The following is a 27,143-nucleotide window of genomic DNA, read 5'->3' on the forward strand; positions in this document are numbered from 1 at the left end:
AAGGTCATGAATATATCCTTTGAATATATCCTTGATAGGAAGGGAAGACTATACTAGAAATCAACATAGCTGTCAGCAGTGAATCAGTTCTGAATCACCTGCATTTTGTAACTCATGAGATTTTTCTGTCCATTCGTTTTTCTCTAGCTTTATCTTGAATCCTAGTCCTTTTATGAAATTTATGTTTCTGGTTGGAGTTATGCTTGAAAAAGCTAAGTTGATAAGTGTGAGGTTTTTTAAACCCTCACTGTAGATTATTGTAAAGTCATCTTCCGAGTTAAAGATCAAGGCATGCTGTCTGCCACATGTAGCAGCAGTCACTGAAGTCACAGAACTCTTTTCCCTGAGTACTGAGACAGGCTGAATAATCATTTCTGGTTATACTTGTTTGAAGCAAATAAAAAACATGGGGTGGATTTCTTTGTTCCCTGTGCAGCAGATTTTACAGTAGTCATGGAGCTGTTTCCTCCCTGTCACAACTCTTTAAATTGCACTGGAAGTTTCTGGTTAGATACCCAGTGCTGGAGAGAGTACTGGGTATAGCTCATGAAGAGTAAATGCTCTTTGCCAAGCAGATCTTCCTAGCCTGATTTGGGAGAACATGGGTCCATGTGCAAAGAGTACAGAGATGGTGGCAGCTGTGAGAAGTACACTGTCTGTTGTTGTCTGTGTATAAAGGAGGCCCAGGGATATTAGGGGAGAGAGAGTAGGCTGGGGCAATGCTGGAAGGGTGTGGCTCTGTCTTCTGATTGTCCTGAAATGACTAGATCTGAAACCAGCAAGGCTTCCTGTGTCCTTGTGTTGTTTTGCCTGCTGACATGTGATGCTGTACAGTAACTGAATACCACTTGTGGAGATATGAGTCCTGTAAACTGGGACCCTTTCAGTTCACAGTGTCTGATTTGGGATTGTCTTGGTTCTGGGACATGAAGGCACCAAAGAAAGCCAGATTAGCTAGGAGTGGTTAGATACTGTCCATGACAAGTGTACACAAACACAAAAGAGGAGCATGTACTGGAAAGCTGACATTCTTCATGCCATACAGCCTGTATCCTTTTCCACCAGTAAATTTTATGAAAATAAGAATAAGAAATCCCAAAATTTCTGCAAGCCAGTTGTTCCCCTAAAGCAGCTTCCTCTTAGTTGTACTCCACACTCACACTTCCCCCTGAAAATGTTTCAGGCAGCAGCTATGCTGCTTGAAAGGAGGAACTTGGAGCCAGTGTAGGTGGCCTGTGATGCCCCATCTTGCAACATATATTTAATATCCCCAAGGAGGCAGGGAAAGGAGGTGATCCTGCAGGAGCCTGTGACTAATGCATAGCAAAGTTAGCATTTTAATGTTGGATAATATGTGAGTGCCTTCCACTGTCTTGTGGTCAAGGATGCCACAAGCTTCTGGGAACACGGGAATTGACCTTCCCATCCCAAACCCAGCCCTCTGTGTTCCTGCTCCTGCAGCAATGTTTAAAACACCTTTTGTGCAGATGGGGTCCCTGGTTTGCCTTTTGCTCCTGGTGATTAGACACAGCTTGCTGCCAGTTGTGTGAACTGGGGCTGATCTCTGGGAGGGAAGCCCTTCTTTGTGCCCACCCAAGCAGCATGGCTGCTGCAGCTGCTGTTAGCACAGCACTCACTGTGCTAATGGCCCTTCAGGCTCTTTGTTACATCTCATTCTGTCCCCAAATCCTCTTATTTGTCTTGTGTTCAAGTGGTGCCAGTGCAGAGCAGATTTACAATTCCCAGCATGATGCTGGTGAGATAGATGGGATGGAATCACAGGGCTGATTGGGCAGCCCTGGGGCAGGAGTGTGGGACATGGGGTATTTGCAGAGGTGAGGAGCTGGAACAGGAGCACAGCTTCTGCACTAAGGCCATGAAATGAGGACCTCAGAGAAAACCACAGAGAAGGCTGGGGAAAAGGCTTTTATGAATTCTTAAAAACCCTTCATGAGCCTCGTTGCCTTTCTCTGCACACACTCCAGCACCCCAATGTCCTTGTAGTGAGAGGCTCAGAACTGGACACAGCACTGGAAGTGTGGCCTCACCAGTGCCAAGGACAGGAGAGAATCTCCTCTGGTTCTGCTGGCCACACTCCTGTGGAAGCAGGTCAGGATGCCACTGGCCTTGTTGGCCACTTGGGCACACTCTGCCTCGTGTTCACCTGCCAGGTTTGCTTCCAGCCAGACAACTTTTCAACCATTATTTCCTCCCTGTTTATTTCAGTGAGCCTGGATTTTCTCTTTTAAAACAGTGTGGGTTTTCTCAGGCAGATGAGAGGAGAGCATATTTTCAGTGTACTTTTTTCTTTGACACTTAAAAACTTGCCCAAATTCATGTCATGTACAGGTGTATGTATTCACACTGAAACCTCTGCTGCAACAACTCCTTATACCAGACCTGATTCTGATTTATTGCACTGAAAATATTGCAAATGAGCACTTAATTTGAAATTAACTTTGTTGAGGGTGCAGTAAAAATTATTTGTCACTGTGTGGCAGTGTGCTACACATTACTCCTTGTTCTGCTGTACCAGATGAGCCTTTTTGACAGTGGCTAACAAATATTTAATTGCAGCCTTTTTACCCTCCTTTACGTCCCTCATAAAAGTTTTTTTTTTTTCTTTGTAATGTTTACCCTTATACTTCTACCTTGTGTTTTATACAGTCCATAAAGCATATTGTGCTTTATTTTGTCAGTCTAATTACAGCCATTAGATGTTGCCTTTGCTTTTCTTGTGAGATCTGCTTGGGACAGATGTTTCTGACAGTGCACACAGCTCCAGTTCAGAGGTGCACCCAGAAATTCTGATTATACTCTGAACAGGATGAGCCTGTAGTGCCTAAACTTGAGTTTTTGCTATGCTGTGGGATCATCTTTGAGATATATCTGATCTCTAGCCTGCATCATGGTATTAGCAGATCTTCTCTGTGATGTCTCTGATTCCTCAGTTCCTTTCTGCGCCTGAACATAAAAAGATCCTAAGTGGCAAAAATAAAAACTGATGGGAAGCAGTAAATTTTAGTTTCCTACTTTAGGCAAATTCTGGTGTTGGAAGGGGAGAGTGGCATACTAATTTCATCAAGACTATCTCACCTTTGCTTATTTCCATTGTGTTTTAAAGTACTAAAGTTACAATATAACCCAAGTTATAAACTCCTAGAAAATGAAAGGATAACACTGCTTGTGGACTAATGCATCAACAATTCCTCTGGTTGTCTGTTTTCTGTTCTGCAAATACCTTCAAAGGCAAAATTTGTTTAAAGAGGCTGCTGCACATCTTTGAATGTGCAGGTCCTTCAATTGTCAGCTCATGAGCAGGTCTTTGTTACTCTAAGGAGGCATCCAGCTCTTCTGGGTCATTTGTATTGCTTGCTTAGTTTCCAGTGTTGAGCCTGGTTGCTACTAAGAGGATTTAATGCTGTGCTCTGCTGGAACATTTTCAGAACATCTTTGCTGCTGTTAATAATGTTGTGCTTTTTTACTGCAGGTTGGAAATGAGAGACTGCACCATTGTCCATCCAGGTGCTGTCTGTGTCATGGTGAGGTTATTGCCAAAGCTGTACAGAGAAGGACATGCTCAGGTGAGTCTGAACATATCAAAATGCCATCTAAACAATGTCTTCTACTTCTCTGTAGCTTCATTTCCAGGAATTGCTTCATCTTTGCAAATGTGGCAGTACTAAAATTAACCAAAACACTGTCAGGAGGAACAGCACAAATTTCACTGAGTCAACAGTTGTAAGAACAACAAAGTCTTTTAGCTGTCAGTTTGCTGAAGCATTTCTGTACCTGCCTGATGCAGTACATGGATTTTGGTCCCAGAATACTGATTGCAAATGCATGATGCAGAAGTGCCCTGTTAAAACTGTTTAAAGTGTTGCCAACAGGCCTAGAAACCAGAACAGTCTGACTCTTCAGACCTAATTATGCATAAACTTTTAAAGCAGCTAAGAATTTCTTTCTTAATCCTTCCATATATATATATATACACACCCACTATGAATAAAGATGCTGCTTATATTGTATTGGCTGTTTGGTCTAAAATACTTGAATGCAGTCAAAGTAAACATGGAGGGACCAAAATAAAACCAGGTTGTTCATCCAGAGCTCTGAAAGGGACAAGTAACTGCTGGCACATTCCAACTCTGTTTATTGGAATCAAGCCATCAGCTAGTGAAATTTTGTTAATTACAGCAATTAATTTCTGAGAAACAAGTAGAATAGTTAATTGGATGAGAGTGTCATCAAGAAATTGGAATTGGCTGTAGGACTTGAGCTCTGTAAGAGGGAGAGCTTCTCAGTTTCTCAGTAGATGGCAGTGTTCTTAAAAGTATGAAATACTAGAGCACAAATTCCAGCAATTTCAGCTATGTATTTAACTATGCTCATATTTTCTCTTTTTCTCTCACTCTTTTTTCTTAGGCAATAAGGAATTTTTACTAGTAGTGCTTTAGTATTGCTGTTGTGAATATGATTGTCTCAGGTAAAATTGAACCACTTTTCTGCAAGGTCCTGAGACAAACTCTAGCTAGGAGTTAACAAATGTCTTGAAGAGTTCTCATAAAATAAACCATAAAAAAGAATAAAGGAAAAATAGAATTTTCCTGGCTATTTCTATTCAAAAATCATTGAATGAGACAGAGAATGAATAGAATATTTCAGAGCTTGGGCAGCTCACTGATGCTGCCAGAAAGAGACATAAAAGGCTGGACATTAATACCTTTAATCATAACATATATCACTGGATGTGCCCTTGTGCCAGGAGATTCTGCTTGGAACACAGGAGTCAGACAAGATCTAATGCAAAAGGTTTAACCTCAGTGGCTAGTGAAGGGGAGCTACCTGGTAGAAGGAAAATAACTGAAGGAATTACTCTTTAGGTAGATACATTCTGTCCCAAACAGGGTACTATTTTTTTTTCTAGTGCCACAGTATTTAACAGCTAGATGAGATGAAATAATGGCTTTGTGGACGTACTGGAGACTTTCACAAAAAAGTCTTAAGGGGTTTTTTGCTCTGAATTTAATATTGAATCAAAAAGAATTTTTTTTTAGGAGCAAATGTGGAGAAGAAGAGAGAATAACTCATCTCTTTCTGATTGTTTTAATACTGTGATAGATATTTTAGGTCCGAGTGTCCGGGAGTAATCTGGAAAAATCTTAGAATCAGTTCAGGTCATGTTAAATTCCTTTGCTTTCACAGAATTGGCAATGAGAAAGCATTGCTTTTACAGAAACATTAATAGAGCTCAATAAAATTAATGTACTTTTGATTCTGACCCTCAGAAATAATATCAATTTCCTGTCAATTTTGCAACTTCTCAGTGACCTTTGTCAGACCCTAGAAATGATGGGCTGGAGCAATGTTGAGCCTGTGTAGAAAACCCAGTAACAGATGGTAAAACAGGTGATTTTGCACTTCAACCATTTCTTATACTATCTGGAATGACAGTTAAAAGCTGAGGAGAATAGATTTGTAGATGCATATTCCTGCCATTGTTAGGCATGATTAAAAAATAATTTCAATGTCATGGGTACAAATACTTGCTTAAAACTTTAAAATTGACCAAGAGTTTTGAGTCAGTAAACAGTCTTTGAGTCAGTAAACTGAGTTTGGAGGGTATTGCTCATGTTCATGTCCATGACTGGAACTAAGCCAGTTTCCATCAGACTTCATGTTGTTTGACCACATGCAAGATAGGTTTTCCTTTTATTAATATGTTGTCTGTTCAGTGATGAAAGATAGCATTGCACGTGTTTCAAACACTTAGCAAATTAAGACAGGCTTGCATTCACTTCAGATATGTGGCCCAGGATATTCACAGCATGTTTTCTCCCTTAAAAAGAAGACCTTTCCTCTCAGACACATCTCATCCTAGACTGAAATTTAAAGATTCCAGAATACCATGAAAAATCTTTCCCATTTGTAAATGTCAGATACAGAGATTGTCTAGATCTGACAAAGGTGAGTAGGGGAAAGGAAAGAACTTTTGAGAAGAGAATAAAAGAATGATTCTATTCTGTCTTATCATCCTGGCAGGTTTCTTCTGAATACAGATGAAAAATAATTCTCATGCAATTCATGTAAATGATTTATACTTTCACTAAATAATACTATTGCTTCCTCAGCTGGATTTTTTTTTCCTTTTTATTTTCATTCATGCCTCTTGTATGATGAGCTGTTGTCATAGTTACTGTTGTAAAACATTGTCCATCAACAAGGATTTTGCACCTTTTAAAAGACCCTTATTCCTGTAGATGTTAAAAAAGTGAAAACTTTAAAGTATTTCTGCACACATAATTATTGCTATATTGTTCTTCAATCTAAGGAAATTACATCCTTTTGAAGTGAATGCACAGTGGCAAAAGTTCATCATTTCTGCTTATATTGAATATAGCATAATTATCTTCACAATGAATAACAGTGAAATAAATTCAGCTACCAAGATTTGAAACTATGGGCTCTAAGGAGAAAGAATCTGGGAACTACTTAAGTAGATTGGGCAAATTGCTTGGTGACATTTGCCCTCAAAACTCTAACCTAAGACAGAGCTCAGCCACATTCTAATTGTACCTTCAATATCCTGATTCACTGTGCAAGTAATAGGTGTTAAGAAAATCAATCCATGCCTACAGAAACACACAGCATGGTTTCCTGGACACCTTTAATATTTCCACAAAAATCTCATTTTACTGGAACAAAGATCCATGAAAACAGCTCATTTTATTCCAAACAAGGCAATATTGGTATTGACAGAGCTGCTAGGCTAATGAAAACAATCAATCTTTTTGTACACCATTATGCTTTTATTGAATTTATTTTGGAATAAACCAGTTGTTTCACTTAGTCAAGACCTGTGTCATTCTCTGTTTAGTGGTATTGGCAGATCCTTTCCTGCATATAGTCAGAAATGGAGTACAATGTTAATTAAAATATTTTAAAAGTTGTAAGTGGGACTTTGAAACACTGTAATAGTGTAGTTTAGTCTGATGGATGCTTTCTATGTGCAATGCAATGCACAGTGAAACATATGTCCCTGGCAATGAATAGTCCTTCAGAGAGAAGAAAATGTTATCCAAAGAACTCACCCTTCAGATGTGACAAATGGTAGTTGAGTTTGCAAAAGCAGTATGTATGTTGCAATGGATGTATTGTTTTCTAAGTGTTGCAGCTGGGGACACTTTGAAAACAAATTGCTTATTGGCTTTGAAACTGTCCTGTATTGGCTTTGTCTGGGAAAATGCAGAACTCAATTCCTCTTTACATTTAATAAGCTTACTCTGAATCCAGTTGCTTCTCATTCATGTTATAAAATCAAATCCCATTGCCTTCATTTGCATGTCTGTCACCATTGTTGTCCTTTTCTTTAAAAAATTGCATACCTGTTTCCTAGATGAGTATATGAGAAAGCTTGAAAGCTCTTGGAAATAAGGAATAATTCATCTTTGTAAGACTTGTGTTTAAATATATGATCCAGTTACTTTTACATAAAATCTAGTTAGGTCAATGGGGTACAATGCATTTCTAATTGGGAACAAATTGCTCTAAAGATAATTTATGATAATTGAGAGACTTTAAGATCATTAAGAAGCAATAATGAAGCAAAGCTTCATTTCAACAAAACATATAGAGAAGTGTTTAAAATAGTTTCATGACATCTCTTGATACAGTTTTAAGAACAGTGCTTTTAGAATGAAGAGTAAATCATGTCAATATGGTTCCCCACAGGCTTAATGTTAAATGTATTCTGAGTTCCTGTGTTGGTCTTGGAACTTATGCCTAATAACCTGCCCTTGGTGGTGGTCCCTTGTTTTTGAATGACAGCTGATTGTTTTCTTCCTTCACTGTCACAGAGTTGAGGCAGGAAAGCTGAGCTGTGGATGGCCAGGCAGCTGCTGAGATGAATATATGCACAGTGTTTGAGTGCAGAGCTTGATAGAACAGCCATGCAGTTCTGCTTGAGCCTCTTGCCTTAGGGGCTTCTTTTCTGAACCAGATGTTTACACTCAGGGATTTGACAATTGCAAAACAAATTAAAACAGAATAAATCAGTTGCCCTGTACAGTTTAGTTCCAGCCCTGTGACTTTATTTCGGTGTCTCTTTCAGCTTTCCCAGGAAATCCAGCATGCTGTGGTTGATCACATCCAGTCCTTGGTGAAGTCAGAGAAGAGTCGTCAGGTGGTGTGTGAGTCTGGGCTGCTGAGCACCATGGTCAGCTCCTGCCAGGATGCTTTCTGCAGTGACAGCCACCCCCTGCACCTGCCCCTCACCAGGGTGTTTGAGAAGCTGGCATCACAGGCTGTTGAGCCACATGTGTTAAGGTAGAAGGTTGCACCTAATGGAAGCAATTGGCTCTAGTGGTGCCATTTCTTTGCAAAGTTTATAAAATAATTGGATGCTTCATGTAGTGATCTAATTCAGCATGACTCAGCCTTTTCTTTCAAGTCTCAGTTGATCCTCTTTTCTAATTGATTGCAGGATATATGCTTAAGTGACTCCTAAAGATGGTATGAGTTCTGCTGCATCATCTCTGCTGGGGTTGTAAAGCCATTTTTGAATGAATTAATTAAATCATTGCAAAACAACCAGGGTTATTCTCTCCTGGTGTTTATATAGAGAAGCTGTTTTCTGCAGAGTAAAAATTACTCTCGTGTCTTGAATCCATGTCAATGACAGATGCAAAAATAAAAAGTGCAATCTTCTTCCTCAGTCATTGTTTCCAGTTTGAAGTTGCACTTTCCTCATTAATGCTAACAAATGCAGTACCTAAAATCTACCAGAATGCAGATAAATTTAAATATTCGGTGGAAGACTGTATTTCTTTCACTCAAATAAGGAATAGGATTTTTAAAAAAGAATTCAATAAAAAGCCCCAACCCATAGATTTTCTTTTTCTGAAAAATTAGAGCTATTAAAAAATATTAATGAAGAAGAGAAATCTTTGATTTTTTTTCAACAGGAAAACCTTGAAAAGAAATGTAAAGCAAGCAAAATATTTGTGCTGCTACAATAGAAAACATTTCTTCTGTTCTACTTGGGATGCCTTTAATATTTGGCATTCTCTGGAACTCTAAGCTCTATTTGCATGGTTGCTTTGAGTTCAAAAGTGTCTGGCTTGTTTTCCTTATATTAAATGGCTTTTTTTTTCATGTTAGGCAATTTCTGTGGCTGGGAGGTTCTCCATTGCTACCTTCTAGGCCCAGTGCAAACAAGACCAAGGTTCTGTCATGTCAGGATTCAGCTAATGCAGGTAAGCACACAATGAACAGCTTGTTGCTGATACAGTGGATGAGTTAGAGATATCTCTGAAATGACAGGAAAATGTTCTTGACTAGGTTGCTTCAAGACAGTCACTGTGAAGGTGGAGTCTGTCTAGAAGACTTTCTGGGTATTTCTGGGTATTCCCCAGATTGGGTGGCACTTGACCAACACTGAGAGCTGATCTAGTGGCAAGCAGAGATCAAATTATAATATCTTTACTCAAGTTGGATGCTGAGTATAGACTCAGATTTTGCTGGATCAGACATGGACATGGTTTATAAAAATACTAACATTCTCCAAAGGAGAGTGTCTCCTTTGTTTGCAGCATATTTCCCCTGTGATTTATAAATAGAAATAGAATAAGGATGGGAATAAATAGCACTGCTTTTTGCAGGATATCCTAGTAATCTACCTTGCTTTTGCAGGCTATTTTCCATCTGAGTTGTTTCTCTGCTATTTTATAGATCTTTTATAGATGAGAGGCTGCAGCATAGTAGTATTTGGTGCTTAAGCAAGTCTCATGCCTGAGACACCTGATACAGCATGGTCTGTACTTGGGTCTTATGTTCTTTGCAGTCATTCTTCAAATCCTCTCCCACATGTTGCTTGTGACTATTCTGTTACAGCAGACTTGAATGAATGGTCTTGGTGTAAGAAAAATGGAACCAATGAGTTTGGGACATTTTTTAATAGGGTGAGTTCTGGAGCTGCCTGAAGATATGTGGGAAGAAAATATGGCTATGGCTCTCCTGACAACCTCCCATTTTGAAATGCCTTCAGTGGAATATTTTTTGTACTGCTGTAAGATTTCTGTAGGCTGCTGAGGATGTGTTATCTCAAGAGCATGAAGTGCTGTTCTGAGCAGGGATGCATAGAATATTGGCAATAGCTGTGACTGGGAAAAGACTTGCAGACATTGATCTGGTTAGGCACTGTGTTCATCTTCCAGGTTCAGAAGAGAGTGTGGTGGACAGTAAATCTGACCCTCAGAGCATTGTGCCTGTCAGGACCTCCCCTTGCCTGTCTAAGGGATCTGCACTGGCACTGCAGACTGCCATGAGCCTCATCTCCATGACATCCCCTCGGAACTTCCAGCTGCACAGCACTGCTTTAGCCCCATCATTTGTGGAGTTTGACATGTCCATGGAAGGCTATGGGTATTGCTGCTGCTGCTTCTAGTTTAGCTGCTCTGGGGTCTCCAAGCCCTTACTCTGAACACAGTAACTATTCACTTCTCTCCCCATCTTAATCTATGTACTCCATGGCTGTCTTCCATGCAGCAATGCTCTCAACATATTTCATTACTGTTATTGCTGAGAGCCTGCTCTCTGCCTTGCTGCATGATTCTGCAATACCAGAACTCACTGGTGACTCTCAGGGATGATTTTTTTTTCTGATGACAGGCTCTTGCTTGCTTTTGTATAGGTGTTTGTACCTCCCTACCTTAGCCACAGTCATGGGATCCAGTGCAGACCAATCTGTCTCAGGAGGGACTGGTGTGGGTAAGCACTTTGACTCACCTGCAGCTGAGAGCACTGACTTCCCAGCCCCAGTGAAAGCATTCAGCAGCTCTAAGAAAGGGCAGCACATAAGCTGTGCATTTCAAAACATTTCTGTCCCTGGGTCTCAGAGCAGCTCTGAACTGTGTAACTTGTACTGCTCAGCAAAATGGGGAATTGGGTGCAGCTTCACGGCGTGATAAATTAATATTGGCAGTACAAATGTAAAGTAGGCTTCTAAGAAAACAGTCTCAACAAGTAAGAGCCACTAGATTTTAGGGTCATCTCCTATGGATGGAATAGGAATTGTCACTGAATGGGATTGTCCTATACAACAAAATCCTCTATTGGGTGGACTGGGAAATGGCTGTACCTTTTGCTCCCTGAATTTTTGTGAAATTTGAGAACTTGTTTCTGGCTCAGAGATTGCTAATTCATCTGCTTCATGGCATGGAGATCTAGTGATCATTTCTCATCAGTCAGATTTAGGTCATTTACATGTGCACAGACTCATAGGTACAATCCCTGTGATATTGAATAGAGGCAATGAAATACAACGAAACAGAAAATAAACCCCATAATCTAATATTGGTTCTTCCATGCTATGTAGGAATGAAACAGAAAGCAGTTTGCTAATGGCTGCACAAGGACAACAATTAATGCTCTTTTTGTTCCTGTCCACAGGGAGCAGAATGTTCCCTCCCTCAAGTGGCCTGACTCTCTCCTGCTGGTTCCTGGTTAGCAAGTTTGGTTTGGGGCACGGCAGCCATCCGCTCCGCTTCCTTACGGTGGTGAGGCACATGTCAAGGACTGAGCAAGAATTTGTTTGCTTTTCTGTAAGCTTCTTCCCACAGGACCATTCCTTGGTCATTTCTACAGAAGAAGTGGAATTCCAGCCACTTGGTAAGGCTCTTTTCAATCAAGTTGCAGTGCTGTATCCTCTCGTTATCTGGAACATTCATTAATACATTTCCTCTCCTTTCAAGTGCCCAGGACATTAATGGGATTTCTCTTCAGTTTTCTTCTTGAATCCAGTTGTGACTGTAATTGTTACCCATGTTTCATTTTTAAGTTTGCTGTAGGCATTGTGAATTAGTGCAATATTCAGTGGAAAAATTTTGAGTGTCACTTATATTGTGGTGTGCAGTTGTGGAGACTGGGTTTGAAGCAGTCTGTTCTGTGTGACACTAAGCAGGTTTGGAGAGTGGGACTGAGGATTTAGGGAGTGATCTAGCTTCCTAATGAAATAACTCATTTCCTCTCCTTGCTTTCAGAGTGTTTTCTATTATGCCAGTCTGTTAATATTGTTCCCTGTTGATATTTATCCCCTTTTCCTTGTTGAGTAGAGTAGGTACTTCAAATGTAAATGTGATTGAATATTCCAGAGGAGGTTGGAAATGGAGTGGGAATAGTAGCTGGGACTTTTTCATGCACAGCTGACATTGTGTGAGTGCTCTGATTGCCTTAGATAATGATGAAAATTCCAGCTTGCCTTTTTTCATAAAAGCTACAAATTAATATAGAGACTTTTATCATTTCATAGATTTGCTGGGAACTTTTTCTCTGTGTCACCTAACTCTGTAAATACACTGAGGAGTTCTCATCTTATTGAGTATGTTGGGTTTTTCCTAGTTCAGAGTAGTTTTATAGTGTCAAGGCAGATAGCAGGTGTTTTTTGGGAGGTTGACACAGGGTGCTGGAGGGATCTTGAGAGCTGTGCAAGTTGTACATCCTAATAACAGACCTTGGGCAGTGTTTTAAAGACATCAGACATAATAGCATCAAATCACACTGCACCCACAGAGCATCACGTTCTTTCTGTCACAGTTGAAATTCGTGTTCCAGAGGCAGGTGAAGATGAGTAATTTCTGTTGGCTTATCCCTGTTTTTGCTGTTACAGATATTATGGAACCTGAGGGTGAGGTCCTAAATCCCTCCCCATTTCCAGGGCAAGTCCAGTTTGCCTGTGGTAAACTTCTGGTCACTGGCCAGTGGCATCATCTTGCAGTGACAGTTGCTAAGGAAACAAAGAAGAACTGCATTGTGTCAGCTTATATAAATGGTCAGATGCTTGGCTCTGCAAAGGTAAAGGCTCTCTGCATAGATCTTGTGCCTGACTCTTGCCTTGCATTGCTTTTCATTTCACCTCCCAATGCACCTATTAATCTGAGAAACTCAAAGCATGGTGATTTGCACATGTAACACTGTGTAACACATGTAACATGTGCCACTGTGCTGGGTTTGAGTGCTCAGAAACCCATTAAAACAGGGTGTACTTGTGCTGCTTTTCAGAAGTTTGTTCTCAGCTTATACTGATGTTTGAACTAGTTCCAGGGCCATTTGTGTGGGGATACTTCTCTAGATTCAGGGATACCTGGGTTGCAGGTAGCTCAGGGTTACATTGCTGAATTCAGTTATACCCTTAGGTCACAGTTTTCTGAGTTTACTAGTGGTTCAGAGGATCTATTAATTTAAGCCCAAGATCTACAGGAGCTGCCAGCTACAAAGAGGTGGGAGGTGGCACCAGAGAGCCCTAAATTAAGGATGACTTGGATTTAGGCTAAAACCTGCAAAGGTGATGAATTATGCAGAGAGTCTCCACTCATTCTTTTGAAGAATGCTCTGGAAAAATGGAAAGGTCACAGAGAAATAAGCTGCTGTGACTGGCCAGGAATCCAAAGGTGGGAGGAATTTCCTCAAGCATCTCATTTGGTCATGTTTCAAGCTGTCCCTTTGAGCAATCAGTAGTGTTTTTCCTCACTAGCACACTGAGCACTCAGGAACAGATAGGTGTTCCTCTGGTTAGTTGTTCAGTGTGTGAGATGATATCTATTAATGAGTTCACTGCTAATATTGGTGTACTGGTATTTCCCCTAATTTGCAATTTCTTGTGATTTTTGTTACACAGCAGTCAATTCTCAGGTTGCATGAAATATCAGGCAAAAGTAATCCAAATGCACCTGAAGGGTTCATAATCTACTAGATAAATGAGAATAGCCCCTGGTTTCTATTATTAATATCATCATGCTCCTGGTTTTGCAGTTAATCTCATACTATTTCAGAGATCTGACTTTTGGATTCTGAATACAGTGTAGAAAATGCAGCCTGTTCTTTCTATTATATCTCTTGTTGGTGTGGTGGATTTTTGGTTTTTGAGTAGAATCCTTTTATGAATTGAATTTTTAACCTCGGTCTCTTCCTTTTTGTTCCATATTTCAATTCAATCTCAGCACATGCAAGGCTCACTTGTGTGTTTTGTTCTTCCCCTGTAAATACAACCTGTTTAATTCCAAATATTCTCTTTCCCATACTTGAGAAAAATGATCTGTCTTATAAATGCCTTTTGGGACCTATATCCATTTCAAGAATGAAAATTTAATTTAATTTGACTTCCTTCAAATGAGACTGAAAGTCATCAATAAAACTAGGCCTAAACATTGCAATTGATGAAAGAATTCACAGCAAGTGTGTTTAACACTCAGTGAAACAGCTCATATAAATAAAACAATCCTTTAGTAAACAAAGTATCATCCTAGTGTTGGGTTCGCTGACTTAATGCAAGACTTCATCTTGATATGTACAATAAAAAAAGATTGTCTAAGAAGTTAGAAATGGACAAAGGTTGTTAACAGTACCAAAGGCTGTTTTTAGTTGGTGGAGCTGGAGTGGGGTGTGTTACTGTGTTGCATCAAGTCTAATATTTATTCACTCAAGTATCAACTCCTTTCAATATTGACCAGCCCTGTTTTCTAAATCTCAGTAGTCAGAGACCAGTAAATGCTTGGGGTCTCCCATTGTAACAGTAAATTGTTGAAGACAGGGCTAAGCCCCAAAACACAAAATAGTTTCTTTCTACCAAATTCTAGTTACTTTTTTTCCTGCTAGATCTCTCTACAGTTAAATAAAGTAACAGACTCAGTTTAGGAGGCCAAATCATTATTTTGGTACCAGAAAGAAATTACCCTGTTTCCTAAACAATTTAGCTCCACTGAAGCTTACTGATGCAATTGGACAATCTACACTCCTCAAAAACTGTTTATTCTTCATTTATGCCAGTACATAGTGGGAACTGTAACTTGAATTTCTGTGTTGAATGTCACAGTCAGGGTTATGAAGTTAAGAAAGGAAAAATATGTCTGGAGTCAAGACAAGGCTTTTCTTTGCCAATACTTGAAAGTCTTTTGACTGTATTAATGGAACAAAAGTTAGGCTTAAACGTTCCAAATTCTTCTGTTTACAGTACTTCTCCAATTCCAGTTTCTGAACAGTAGTTGATAACTGTTATGGTGGGTTGACCTTGGCTGGGTGTCAGGTGCCAACCAAGCAGCTGTATCACTCCCCTTGCCAGCTGGACAGAGAGAAAATAAGATGGAAAATTACTCATAAGTTGAGATAAGGCAGTTTATTAAAGCAGAAGTGAGTTTTCATGTGCACGAGCAAAGAGAAAAAAATCAGGTTTATTCTCCACTTCCCATCAGTGAGTGCTGTTGAGCCACTTGCTGGGAAGCAGGGCTTCAGCAGCAGTTCCTATAGGAGGCAAGCTTTGTAAATAATGAATTCCCTCCCTTGCCCCTCCTTTCCTTAGGTTTTATGTTGACATTCTATGGTAAGCCATATTTCTTTTTCATTTGGGTCAGCTGGCCTAGTTGTGTGTCCTCCAGGGTCTTGCTGGGGGAATGTTGGAGAGCCAGCACTGGCACTGCCAGCTCTGCTCAGTAACAGCCAAAGCTCTGGGGAGTTATCAACCCCTTGTAGCTCCCAGTGCAAAGCACAGCACTGAGGGCTGGTGTGGGGAGATGAGCTCTGGCTCAGCCAGGCCCAGTAGAATTGTGTTGCACAGCTGACTGAGACTTCCATGAGCAAAGAGGTGGCAGGCAGTGCCTTACAGGGACCCAGGGCACTGTGTGTGCATTGGATCCCCTCAGTGAATTCCTTCTCTGTTACAGATGCAGTATCTGCAGCCTTTACCAGGCAGCTCTACTTCCATGGAGCCCTCTTCCTTTATTGATGTCTATGGGTACATAGCTACTCCTCGAATTTGGAAACACAAGTCCTCCCTGACCTGGCGCCTTGGTCCTACACACTTGTTTGAAGAAGCCATTTCTGTGCAAACCATAGAAGTCATTATTAAGCTTGGCCCTCAGTATTGTAGCAATTTCCAAGCAGTACAACTTCCAGGTATGTGACAATTCTCATATCTGCTACTATTTATTTGTCAAGGCAGTGTTCTTTTGATTCTTATAACCTTCTGTTAGTGTTCCAACTGTGTCCAGAGATCACACGAAAAGTCTGGAAAACTGCATTGCTGAATGTTGTACAAGGCTGTAGCAAGATACATGAGGATCTTGTAACATACTGTGAATTGGAAAGAAGGGTAGGACTCAAGGAGCAGAGAGAGATGAAGAGTAAAGAGGGCAACATGTCCTGAGTTGCAAGATCGTGATTTCTGTTGGATAAATATTAAAGCAGAAGCTTTAACTGAGACATTCTGCATTAACAATGGTAACAGGGAAAAAGAAGGCAGAAAGAGAAATATGGATTTTAACTGCAAATGCCTGCAGAATAGGAGAAAGCATAGGGCACAGAGGGGTAGGGGAATAAGTTACATTCAATTTAATGAGAAGGGTTTTAAACTGAACTATGTTGTTCAATTATTAAACAGAGAGACAAAACATTTCAGTTATTGATTACTGTTTGTTCAACAAGTAGCACATTCGCCTCTGTGCTCGAGTTTGGGATTAAATGGGATGGTAATTTCTCATTTGAAAAGAGCAAAATCTTTCTTGGTGATGCTCCAGCCTAAAACAATGTAAAAAAACTGGCTGAGTGTATTCTTTCAGACAGAATGGTGTCAATCTACACATAAAAAGCTGCAAGTCAAGTGTGGGAAGGGGTTGTTGAGAGAGAAATGGTGTCAAAATACAGTTCTGAAATATCAACATTACCTGTAGAAGCCAGAAGGATTTGATTTTTTGAATCATTGAGTCTTCATGAAGTATGAAAGGATTGTTTTTTGCACAGTTCTTTCCAGATTTAGTACTAATCATAGATTGTGGCCATCTGACTGTAGTGATGTCCTGTTTCAGGGAAATTACAGAGCATCATGTAAGATCTTATCTCCTAATTGTGAAATTATCTCACTCTCTTTCTCTGCACTCTCTCTATTCCATCAAAACACCCAGAGGAACTTAGGCAAATGGAAATTTTGACTTTAAAAAAGTTTTACCACAATTCCCCAAAATACTACAGGTTTTTTTTTTTCCTTAAAATGGATTTATGACCTTGTTGCAAGCAGCAGCAGCAGTGAGAATTCTTAGCAGTGTTGTGTCCTATCTCTCATTGCTTCTTGCTAATCAGCTGCAGTTGGGAAGAGGCTTAGTCTGCAGACCAAGGCCTGCTGGAAGGGAAATGGTAACACAGTCCTGGGACATTTTATTTACAGTTAATCTTCATGTGGTATGTGAACTAACTTTTTGCCTCAAAGGGCTGTGTCACCAGCACTAGTAAACAGTTTTGTAACTCAGCTGTTTTCCCAGTCTATAAAATTGTCAAAAATACAACTTGAGTTTTTTGTTAAATGGAGGTACATATAGTTTTTCCATGTGTGAGCAGGACTAGAAAATTCTTTAAAAAATGCATATGGGAATCTATATTAAACTGCTGAACCTGGTACTTTTTAGAAGCTTCCCAAATGTGAATTGGCAGCTCTGAACTTTTTTCTCTGCTCTCCTTACACAAAAATCTTTGCTTTGTACACCCTGATAAGGTTACCAGAAACACAGAAGGCCTCTGAAATGTTTTCTGTGTCCAGAAAATTTGTTTATATTCTGTGGAAACAGAGTGAGGTTTATTCTGGACATTTAGGAGCTTCATGAGATGTTGAGAGGATGTAGAATCAAGGCAAAGCAGTGACCAGAGGATACAGCCAAGCACAACTGCTGGTGATACAAGCTGCCATGGACTGTGTTGCAAGGGGTGAATACTTTTTTCTGGTTATAATTAAGACAAAGTAAAATTATTTCCTGAACATGAGTTTCCTCCAGTTACTTTTCACCTGCCTCTCTCCTGTCTTGCTATTGAACAAGCAAAGTTCCTTCAGACATTCACATTTTTTCTTGTTTTAGGTGAGGACCAGTGCAGTGATCAAACTATTGCACCTCTGGTGGCAGAAGAGAAGATTTCTTTTGGAATCAATGCTGTGTGCTCATCTCTCACTACAGTCCAAGATATAAGGAGCTCTTACAATGAAGTGGATGGTCGGCTGATTGCCAAAGAGGTCACAATTTCCCCTTGTCTCAAACAAGTTTTCTCTGGCTTTTCTCAGTTTCCTAGAGCAAATTTTCTGACTTTATCTTGCCTGTGTACCTTCAGTCTTTTTTTTTGGTTTTTTTTTTTTTTCAAACTTATTTTTGCAGTCCTCAACTTTGTTCTACTCATAGGTTAATTTTCATTTATGGAGAGGAATAGATTGGACAGTGTGAGCACAATGTTAAAAGCATTTTTTGAAAAAGGAACAGAAGCCATAATTTTCAGGTTTTGTGATAATATGTTTTAGTCTGTGTTTTCTTAATGCCTTCACAAGGACTTTTCACATGCTATGCTATCATTCTTGCTAACACTAGGTCTATTGACAGGTGAAAATAGGGGCATCGTGGGATGTTGTTGGTGGGTGAATATTTGTCCTTACAATCAACTTTTAATGAAAAAAAAGATGGTTTTCATAGTCCAAAAGTAATAAAATAATCTAAAGTGTTAGAGCATGCATTTGTTGCTTTTAGTGTCCCTGATACTACCAAAGTTTTTCCAAAAATGCCTTTTATGTGTTTTAGATTGGGATCAATTCTCGGGACAGCTCAGCTCCAGTATTCCTAGCTAAGAATACTGCTGGACACCTCTCAGGGTCCTCACGGACTATTGGGTCAGTTGCTGTGGGCCAATATGGTAAATGCACTTGTCTTAATGCTTAATATTCTTCTAAGAGTGGAGCTTTTTGCTGTCCAGTAATAGATTTAGTCTGTGTAACTCCCTGGTAGAGTAACACTGCAATTTCCTAGGGGTGAGAGTGTTCCAGTCCTCTCCAGCAGCCACCAGCCTGAACTTTGTTGGAGGTCCTGCCATTCTTCTGGGTCTCATTGCTATGGCCCATGATGACCACACCATGTATGCAGCTGTCAAAGTCCTCAACTCCATCCTCAACAGCAGCCCCTTGAGTGGAAAACTGATGAGGCACATCCATGGATACCAGGTAGACACACTTGAGTTCATTCATTCTGGTTATAGCCTTTTCCTTGGAGATATTCATCCCCTAATCTATCAGTGGGAATCAACCAAACATACCCTGGCTGTAGCCACTTGTGGTTGGAACTTTGTGAGTTAGGAGGGAGATATAGGATAGTGCTCTATATCCTGTGCTCACAGTCCCTGGGAACCTCTGTAACACTTCACCTGCTGAGGGAAATGTGAGGACAGATGCCTCTTGGTCAGACATTTATATATATATATATATATATATATGTATATACATATTTAACTAAATAAACTAGTGCAGCAGGTTTGTGACTGACCCACTCTTCACTTTTTACCAGCACACTTGATCCCACACAGAAAAGACAACTTTTCAGGCAGCTTTTCTTCCTCCCCTTGGCTCATACAACTTGAGATTCCTGACAGTGACAGTGAATTCCTGTGGCTCAGTATTCACTGGGTATTGTGCTGAGATAAATAAGTGCTGCCTGAATTTCATTGACTAGGTCTGTCCCAAATTAATCTCTAAACCTGAAAGCTAGGCAGATTGAAGATTTTGGTTGTATGTAAAGTCTTTATATGTAATATTGGATGCATTGAGGCTCAAGTTTGAAGTTTCAGTTTAGTGTCATTTACTTTGTGCTGTGTAGAAGAAGCACAGAATTCTGAAGGAACTGAGAAGACTCTTTAATACAGAAGGTTCCAAACAAGACTCTTAACATTAGGGTTTCATTAATGATTTATTATAAATTCTCTATTTTCCCAACATGTAAATTATTCAGAAATTGATCACAATTTATATGAATATATTTATCCTACTTAGATATTGCTTGCCCAATCCTTTCTTGTAGTGCCTGTCTTTATATTGTGTATGAGCTGCTCTTTTTGATTTTTTGGTAAATAGTGTTCTCTCTATGTGACTGGTGATCATATTGCAATGGAGTGGAGCTTTTTATTAACAGCCAAGTAATAGATGTGTCTTGATATGTATTTTCAAATTAATTTCTATTCCTCCCGATCTGTTCAAAATGTAATGGATTTCTGAACATTCTTCTCACAGTATGTGGAAATTGTTGGATAATCAAAGGTAGGCTCAGTTGAGAAACTGGCAATGTTGCATAAATGTTTTTCATTTGGGGAGGTAAAAATTAATATTTTTTAAATTAACACCATTTGTAAGCAATTAAGAATGCATCCATGAAGAATAGCATAGAACACCTACTGTGGTTATTTACAGTTATATTTGTCTGCTGCTTTTTAAAAATTACGTTCAACATAATATGGCATGTATTTTCCTCCTTTTCAGTGCCACAGAGTTGCCAAGCTCCTTCAAAAATTCATCCTTACACTTCCTGCATGAAATTTCATGTCTGGACTGAAATCTTCATTTTCTTCATGATGCTTATGCAAAATGCATGCATGAATGACTGCTACAACTCTATGTTGGTCTTGAATTATAGAGATGTGTTATATGTTAGTTCATAAATACAGATTTATACTTGGCAGATACTTATTCATTCTTCTTTTTTCAGCTGCTGAGCTATCTATTGAAGAGGAAAAGTCAGCTGCTAAACAACAGGATTTTGCAGTTAATGTTCTCCCTAGTGGGCACAGCTGAGCTGGGCTTTGAGTCTTCTGTCATCAAGAATTATAGTGCATTCCAGTATGTTCTCTGCAACTTTGAGGTAAAACTGTTTATGCTACTCTGTGTGTTTGGCTGTACTAAAGATGGGTTTATGATACAAGGTTTGGTTTGTTCATAGCACCTTCTGGAACCAGTATTTGGGATGGGGCTGTGTGTTGTGCCTGCTCCTCAGGGCTAGAACTGGAGCTGCACTTCCCTGCCCAGCAGGGACTTACAGTGCCTGCAGGCTGCAGTACAGAAACACTGACAGTTTATCTTGCTCTCCTCCCTAAACTGGTTTTAACTGTTCCTCTGATGCAGCTGCTGTTCTCACACCTCAGCAGAGCAGTAAAACCTCTGCTTTGCTTTCTCTTTCAGCTTTGGATGAAAGCACCAGAAAACCTTGACCTTGCTCTTCTGTCCCATCTTGTGGAGATCTTGCAGTCCTCCAGGTATAAACAGGGGTTTGAACCACAAACCTCTGGGCCAAACCCATCTGTAATCTGAGGCTGGAGCTCTGAGGTGGATTTGAAGGGTCTAATCCTGGTTGGAATCAGTGGATTCTGGCAGTGAATCATTCCTGTATTGCTCTTTCAAGCCTGGAGTTAGTGGTTTGATCAGCCCCTGAGATGATTGGAGCCAGACTGGGAAAAGATATCTGGTTACCTGGTTCACATGGAATCACTGCTGTAAAATGAAAATTTAAATATCTGCTGGGGAAGGGAAATCTGAATGTTTGAATTTACTATGAAATATAATTTTTAATTATTTAATATTTGAATTTAATATTTAAAAATTATTATTGAAGTTGCTTTTAAAATCAAAACATAACTCTTTAATCAATATTCTTAATTATCTGGACTTCAGTTAAATGCCCCTAAAGAGACAAAGCATGGCAGAGGGGATGAGTAAAGCTAGACTCCTGGTTTTTTGGTAGCAGAAAGCTCTTTGCAGAGCTGTCTGGTGCCCCTTACTAAGTTTTACAGGAATAGCATTTTTTTGCTACCAACTCATTGCTTGAAAATACAAAAATGTTTCCTTTGAACATGTTGGAATGTAGCAGTTTCTTGGGGAGAGGGCAGAGGAGAGCAGCAGAACACAAAAATATAGTCTTGAGAGCTCCATCACTGACACATGTTCGATTTGTCTGTTTAATTTGTCAATATTTCAAATGTCTGAAATGTCATGAAGACAATATTATAATCCAAAAGTGCAAAGTACCAGTGCAATCTGAGAATCCTTGTAGCTGAAACTCAGCAAATTTGGTCATTTCCAGCAGAAGCCATTAACAGTCTCTGTGCTTTTTCTTTACAGAGATGCACGTCAGAATGTTGCAATTGCCTACCAGGTGCAAATGGTGCCCAAGCTTGTTTTCCTGTTCAATGATCCTGAAATCAGCAGCTCCAAGATCACTGTGGCCTGCACTATTCTGTCCCATCTCTTACAAGGATACTTTAACACAAGGGATGTTCTCAGGTAACCTTCAAGATCTCTAGCTTCTCCTCAGATTGCAGAAGAGCTACATTTGTGCTGGAGACAGCTCGACAGCACAGCTTCCTTCACCCTGGCTTTAGGAGAACACCAGATCTTTGGCAACTGCAGCATCCCCTGGTGAAAAACTGATAAAAACGTTTTGCATTCACTCCAACCTTATATTTGTGTGAAGGTGAATTGGATGATGACTGTTATAATGGTGGCACAGACAGTTCTGTAGGTATGACTGAGATTACTCGAATATAAACTTAATATTTGGTTTCATTAAAGCCTTATCCCTAAAGTATCACTACAGTATTACAACTTGGCCCCAAAGAAATGTGTACATAATCCCGTTGGTTTGGCTTATATCCCAGTAACAATCCTTTTTGTTTCTGAATTTCAATCAGTTATGTTAGTCAGGATTTATGAAGCATAGCATTTTAATCCTTGTTTGCTCTTCACAGAATGCAAGCACTGCTTCATTTTATCTTCCCAGCCTAATTGCATCAGCCTGTAACCTATGAACTGAGGAAGGTCCACATAGTGCTGTCTACAGCCACCTAATTTCCAGGGAAATGCACTGCACAGGTGGCAGCTTGGTTTCTAAAGCTCCATTTCTAATAAAATGTAGAACCAGAGTTGCATGTCAAATCTGTGGAGTCTGGCTCTGTTGGAGAGTATGACCATTCCAACAGTTAATTGTGAAGTAAGATAATACATGAACTTGGTGTTTGCCAGCTCTTTTGTGAATGTGTGCTCCTGCATACACATTACCTGTCTGTATATTCCTACCCTGGGCTTGTAGGAATTAGTCTGCTCTTTTTTCATGTAGGCAGTGAGATAGGTGAGGGTCATGGATTTAATGCATCAAATTTGTGGTTTTGGAAGGAGTGTGAATGAACATTTTTTGTTAAACAAACATGATTTGCTATTGCATGGTAATATGATTAGTTGCCAGGCCCATGAGTGCTGAGAGTGGACAGAGACAGTCCCTGTCCCAGCTCCAGAACAGCAGAGACTGTAACAGGCTCTCAGCAGTGCTGAGAGGTGCTGGAGGTTCTGCTGGTCCCAAATTTGGGCTTCTAGAGGGAATTTCTATGTGGCCCATTCCTGCAGAACAACTGGTGTTCTGTCCCTTAAGAAATATCCTTGTGGGCAGGGGAGACTGTGCACTTTTACTAAAGGTGTATATGTCAATTCATCTCTCTGTCCTTAGGAGCAGGTAATGTGTTAAAGCAAATTACAGGTGAAAAAAGGGTGCCAGTCCTCCTCACAGTGGAACCTGCTAAGGTTTCTCTGCTCTCCTCCATATGCTTGGAAACTAAGTGGTGATAACAGTGATATTTGAATGCCACAGGCTGCTCAGAATCTTTCATATAAACTGAGTGCTTCACTCAGTATTTCTTTCCTCTTGGTGAAAGACCTTTAAAGTAGATAGAGAAAACATTTCCACAGCAGAATATATTTTACTTTGATTTGTAGATAGTTTCAGTCATCACAATAGAAGAAAGATATTAAGCTATTAGAGAGCATCCAAAGGGTCAAAGAGATGCAGAGCCTTGAGGGGAAGCCAGATGAGGAATATCTGAGTTCATTTGGTCTGTTCAGCCTGAAGAGACTGAGGGCTGACCTCACTGCAATTACAACTTACAAGGTCTTTCCCTCAAAAGGAAGTTGTAATTGCAAGTTGGAATTGGGTCCCCAGGGCAGTGGTGACAGCACCAAGGCTGACAGAGATCAAGAAGTGTTTGGACAATGCTCTAGCACAGGTGTGACTCTTGGGGTGTCCTGTTGGGGGCCAGGAGTTGGATTTGATGATCCTTATGGGTGCCTTCCAACTCAGCACATTCTGTTTATGAATTTATGAAGTTTTCATCCTATTTCTGAAGTGACTAGAATTTCTAACGATGGTTATTAAGTCATTGTTAACCAGTATTCAGCTTTGCATGTAATCTCCAAGTAACTAAATTTATATCTTTCTGTTGACCACAACTGCTTTGCTCCTCTGCTAGGATTGGATTGTTCCTTGTTTACACCTTGAAGCCTTCTACTGTGGATGAAAATCAGATTTTCCTGGACAGTGTGGCTGAGAGGCCCACTGAAGGTGAGGGTTTGCCTTTGGGGTATGTGTTGGCATAGATAACTACAGTATTTCTCTCCTTCCCCAGGACCTGATGAACCCTAATTGCTGCATTAGTGCTTCTGCCTCCTGTGGCAAAAAGAGGCAAAATTCAAATTTCTTCATATAGAAAGGGACAGGCTGCACTGAGGTGACCCTTTTCTTTTCCCTCTCTGCTAATAAACCAGCAGTTCTTTGGCTGTATTGTCCAGAGCTGACACAATGCTGGATTTCAGATATACACAGAGAGGAAGGACATTGAACTGAAATTGCCCCCAAACTAACCTACTGGGCTGTTACAAAGAACAAAATTTCAGTGAACATCCTGGATTTTCTGTGAAGAATTTACTACCCTTGGAGTTGTAGCAAATAACGTGGAGCTCTGCACCTCTTGAGTATCTGTGTATTTGTCAGGTTCACATGGAGGAACATGCAGTCATTTGGGCCTTTCACTGTGATCTTTCAGTTGAGGCTTTATTGTTATTGCACCTCTAAGCAACAGATCATATTAGAGAAACCCTGGTAACTGTAGTTTGCATAAAGACATCTCAACTAGGCAATGCAAGTCAGATTGCCTGTTTACATTTCCCTCTCTAGTTAACCTGAGATTGCTTCCTGTGAGATACTGTTCAACATGCAGTCTGAACAAGTTTTAAATAATTCTAAAGAGAGTACTTTGGCAATGTCAGCACAGGTTGTTCCTTATGTTAGCAGGAATCCTTATGTCTAAAATTTGATGTCTGCATCATTTCACTCTACAAAACCCCCTGATATAAGTACTTCTGCAGGGCTAATTTGGTGCAAACAAAATTGTTCATCAAAGCAATAGAACATGTTTTATCTCTTCATTACTCTTTATTACTTTGTGATATTTGTAGCCCTAAACCAAACATCTGGAAAGACAATCTGTCTTCGAAACCAGCTACTGAAGATGCTGTTGGATGTAATGCGCTCAGACAAACTTCACCTGTCCTCTGAGTAAGTAGAAACATTTAGGAAGTTTCTTTGTCTTCCAGATTTTTCTTCTTCCCGGTTCTTAACCAGGACTAAACACACTGATGATATTTGAACTTCAACAAATACTAAGTAAGAGCAGACTGGATTCAGAGAGACTTTTTTGTCAGTGGTTTATCTGGCGCTCACACAGCTGTGTGGTCTGATCACGTATCTGATTTTGGAAAAAGTGTCATGTTTTCAAGAATCATGGTGAAGAAGAAACTTGGATATTTATGTTTCCTCTGCATAGCATGGGTTGAAGAAATCCCATCTGTCTCTGAAAATCAAGTCAATCTAGTGTGGGATTACTTGCACCCCTCTGTCATAACCATGGCAATGCTGTTATTATTATTCTACCTTTCATAACTGAAAGGCAGATCTCATTGTGCTTAAGCTGCAACTGAGCATTTTCATAGCACATCTTGAACTTGAAAATTTAAACCAGAATTTTAAGTTTCATAGCTTGAAAGATCTAGTCTGTGATGTAGTTTCCCTCAGTTATTGATACACACTCTCAGAAGGGGCTTCATGTAAATAAACTGTTTTGCCTAACAGTAATAGATGGTTAGATGTAGCAGGAATTGAATGACTTCAGCTGTGTGGATGAGTCTGTTGTTAAATCTTTGTGATTCTCTGTTATGGTACACCTTTAATGAGATTTTTTTTTTCTAGAGAAACATGAGCTTCTAAATCACTTCAAGACAATTTTAAATAATATCTCTTTTCTGTCTTCCCTCATGTTTCCTTCCATGTGTTTTCATTTACCTGTTTGTCCCAGGGAAAAAGAAAAGACCTTTTTGGCACTGGGGCCAGACTGGTTTCTGCTGTTCACACAGAGCTACCTGCACTTCAGCACAGTTGTCCTGGGAATCAAACTGCTTCTGTGCTTCCTCCAGGACCGTTTGCTGCTGAACAGATTCAAGGAGGGGATAGTGGCTGGGCATTGGCTGGAAAACAGCTCTGCAGGGTTGAATATTCTCATGGGTATGTGTTAAGGTTCCCAAATCACTGCCTTGATGCAGCTCAGTGACAGAAGATCACTGTGTACACAATAGGAGAATTCCCACTGATCTCAGTAGACCATGAGTTTAAATTACCTTGTCCTGGTACTTCAGCATGTCCGTGCTGAAAAGTGGAAAGCCCTTGCAGGTAATTAGCAATTCTGATTAGGATCTGCAGGGGTTTTTTTTTTTGTTGCACAAAATCAGGCTACTTGATAAGCCTGTTAGGTGTTCAGATGTCAAGTTGTGCTCTGAAACCTTTTGCTTCTTAAAGATTTGTTCAGCCTGCTTTTTGATAATTGGACCTGGGGTTTTGAGAAAGGGAGGAGAAAGGAAGAGGAATAATTCAGGGAGAAGGTCCTTTAACAAAAGTGATAGTGGGAAAAATTGTTATCTGTTAGTCTGGGGATGTTTTTTAAACTGTTGATACTGCAGACTAGCAGACTACTGGGTGTTGTGGGACAGAGACAAATGAGAATAAAATTGTGCCAATAATCCTTCTGCTGATATGATGTTTTTTAGACATTTTCCTTTTCTTTTCCTTTAAAGATAATTTAAAAAGTCATCCTCCAATGCCTGACAATGGCTACTTCTTGATTTTTGGATTTTCTGTATTGCAAAGATGTCTGAATGATCATGTTCACATCCCTGAGATCTACTTGGTTGTGGCAGAGCTCTTTCTGGCAGCTCCACAGTCTGAACCACCTGAAGCAGTCAAGGTATGAAAAAATAATAGCAGACAAGCACCTGAAACTGCTACTCTGTTACAATTTTGATATTTTATGCCCTTTTCCACAAGAGGATTCTCTCTAAACCCTTCTTGGGTTTAATGATAATAAAAAATATTCCTATTTTTAGAATTAAATTAGTTAACTTTGATTTTAAAAAATTATGTTCAGAACAACCTTCTTCATGCAGG

General features: G+C 39.9%; 1 protein-coding gene across 1 annotated transcript in view; it reads left to right on the forward strand.

The window, feature by feature from the left end:
• The window catches only part of WDFY4 (WDFY family member 4), a 122,462-nt gene that overhangs the window by 27,474 nt on the left and 67,845 nt on the right, over positions 1 to 27,143 (forward strand). The window contains exons 13-30 of the mRNA XM_079312866.1: positions 3,491 to 3,584; positions 8,111 to 8,325; positions 9,160 to 9,254; positions 10,215 to 10,422; positions 10,691 to 10,767; positions 11,449 to 11,667; positions 12,665 to 12,849; positions 15,711 to 15,942; positions 17,889 to 18,040; positions 18,594 to 18,705; positions 18,819 to 19,009; positions 20,541 to 20,693; positions 21,011 to 21,084; positions 21,947 to 22,108; positions 24,121 to 24,212; positions 25,106 to 25,205; positions 26,002 to 26,207; positions 26,774 to 26,943. Of these exons, the coding sequence (XP_079168992.1) occupies positions 3,491 to 3,584; positions 8,111 to 8,325; positions 9,160 to 9,254; positions 10,215 to 10,422; positions 10,691 to 10,767; positions 11,449 to 11,667; positions 12,665 to 12,849; positions 15,711 to 15,942; positions 17,889 to 18,040; positions 18,594 to 18,705; positions 18,819 to 19,009; positions 20,541 to 20,693; positions 21,011 to 21,084; positions 21,947 to 22,108; positions 24,121 to 24,212; positions 25,106 to 25,205; positions 26,002 to 26,207; positions 26,774 to 26,943 (2,737 nt within the window). The remainder of the gene's footprint in view (positions 1 to 3,490; positions 3,585 to 8,110; positions 8,326 to 9,159; positions 9,255 to 10,214; positions 10,423 to 10,690; positions 10,768 to 11,448; positions 11,668 to 12,664; positions 12,850 to 15,710; positions 15,943 to 17,888; positions 18,041 to 18,593; positions 18,706 to 18,818; positions 19,010 to 20,540; positions 20,694 to 21,010; positions 21,085 to 21,946; positions 22,109 to 24,120; positions 24,213 to 25,105; positions 25,206 to 26,001; positions 26,208 to 26,773; positions 26,944 to 27,143) is intronic.

This window comes from Erithacus rubecula (genome assembly GCF_903797595.1).
Source record: "Erithacus rubecula genome assembly, chromosome: 9".
Lineage (NCBI taxonomy): Eukaryota > Metazoa > Chordata > Aves > Passeriformes > Muscicapidae > Erithacus > Erithacus rubecula.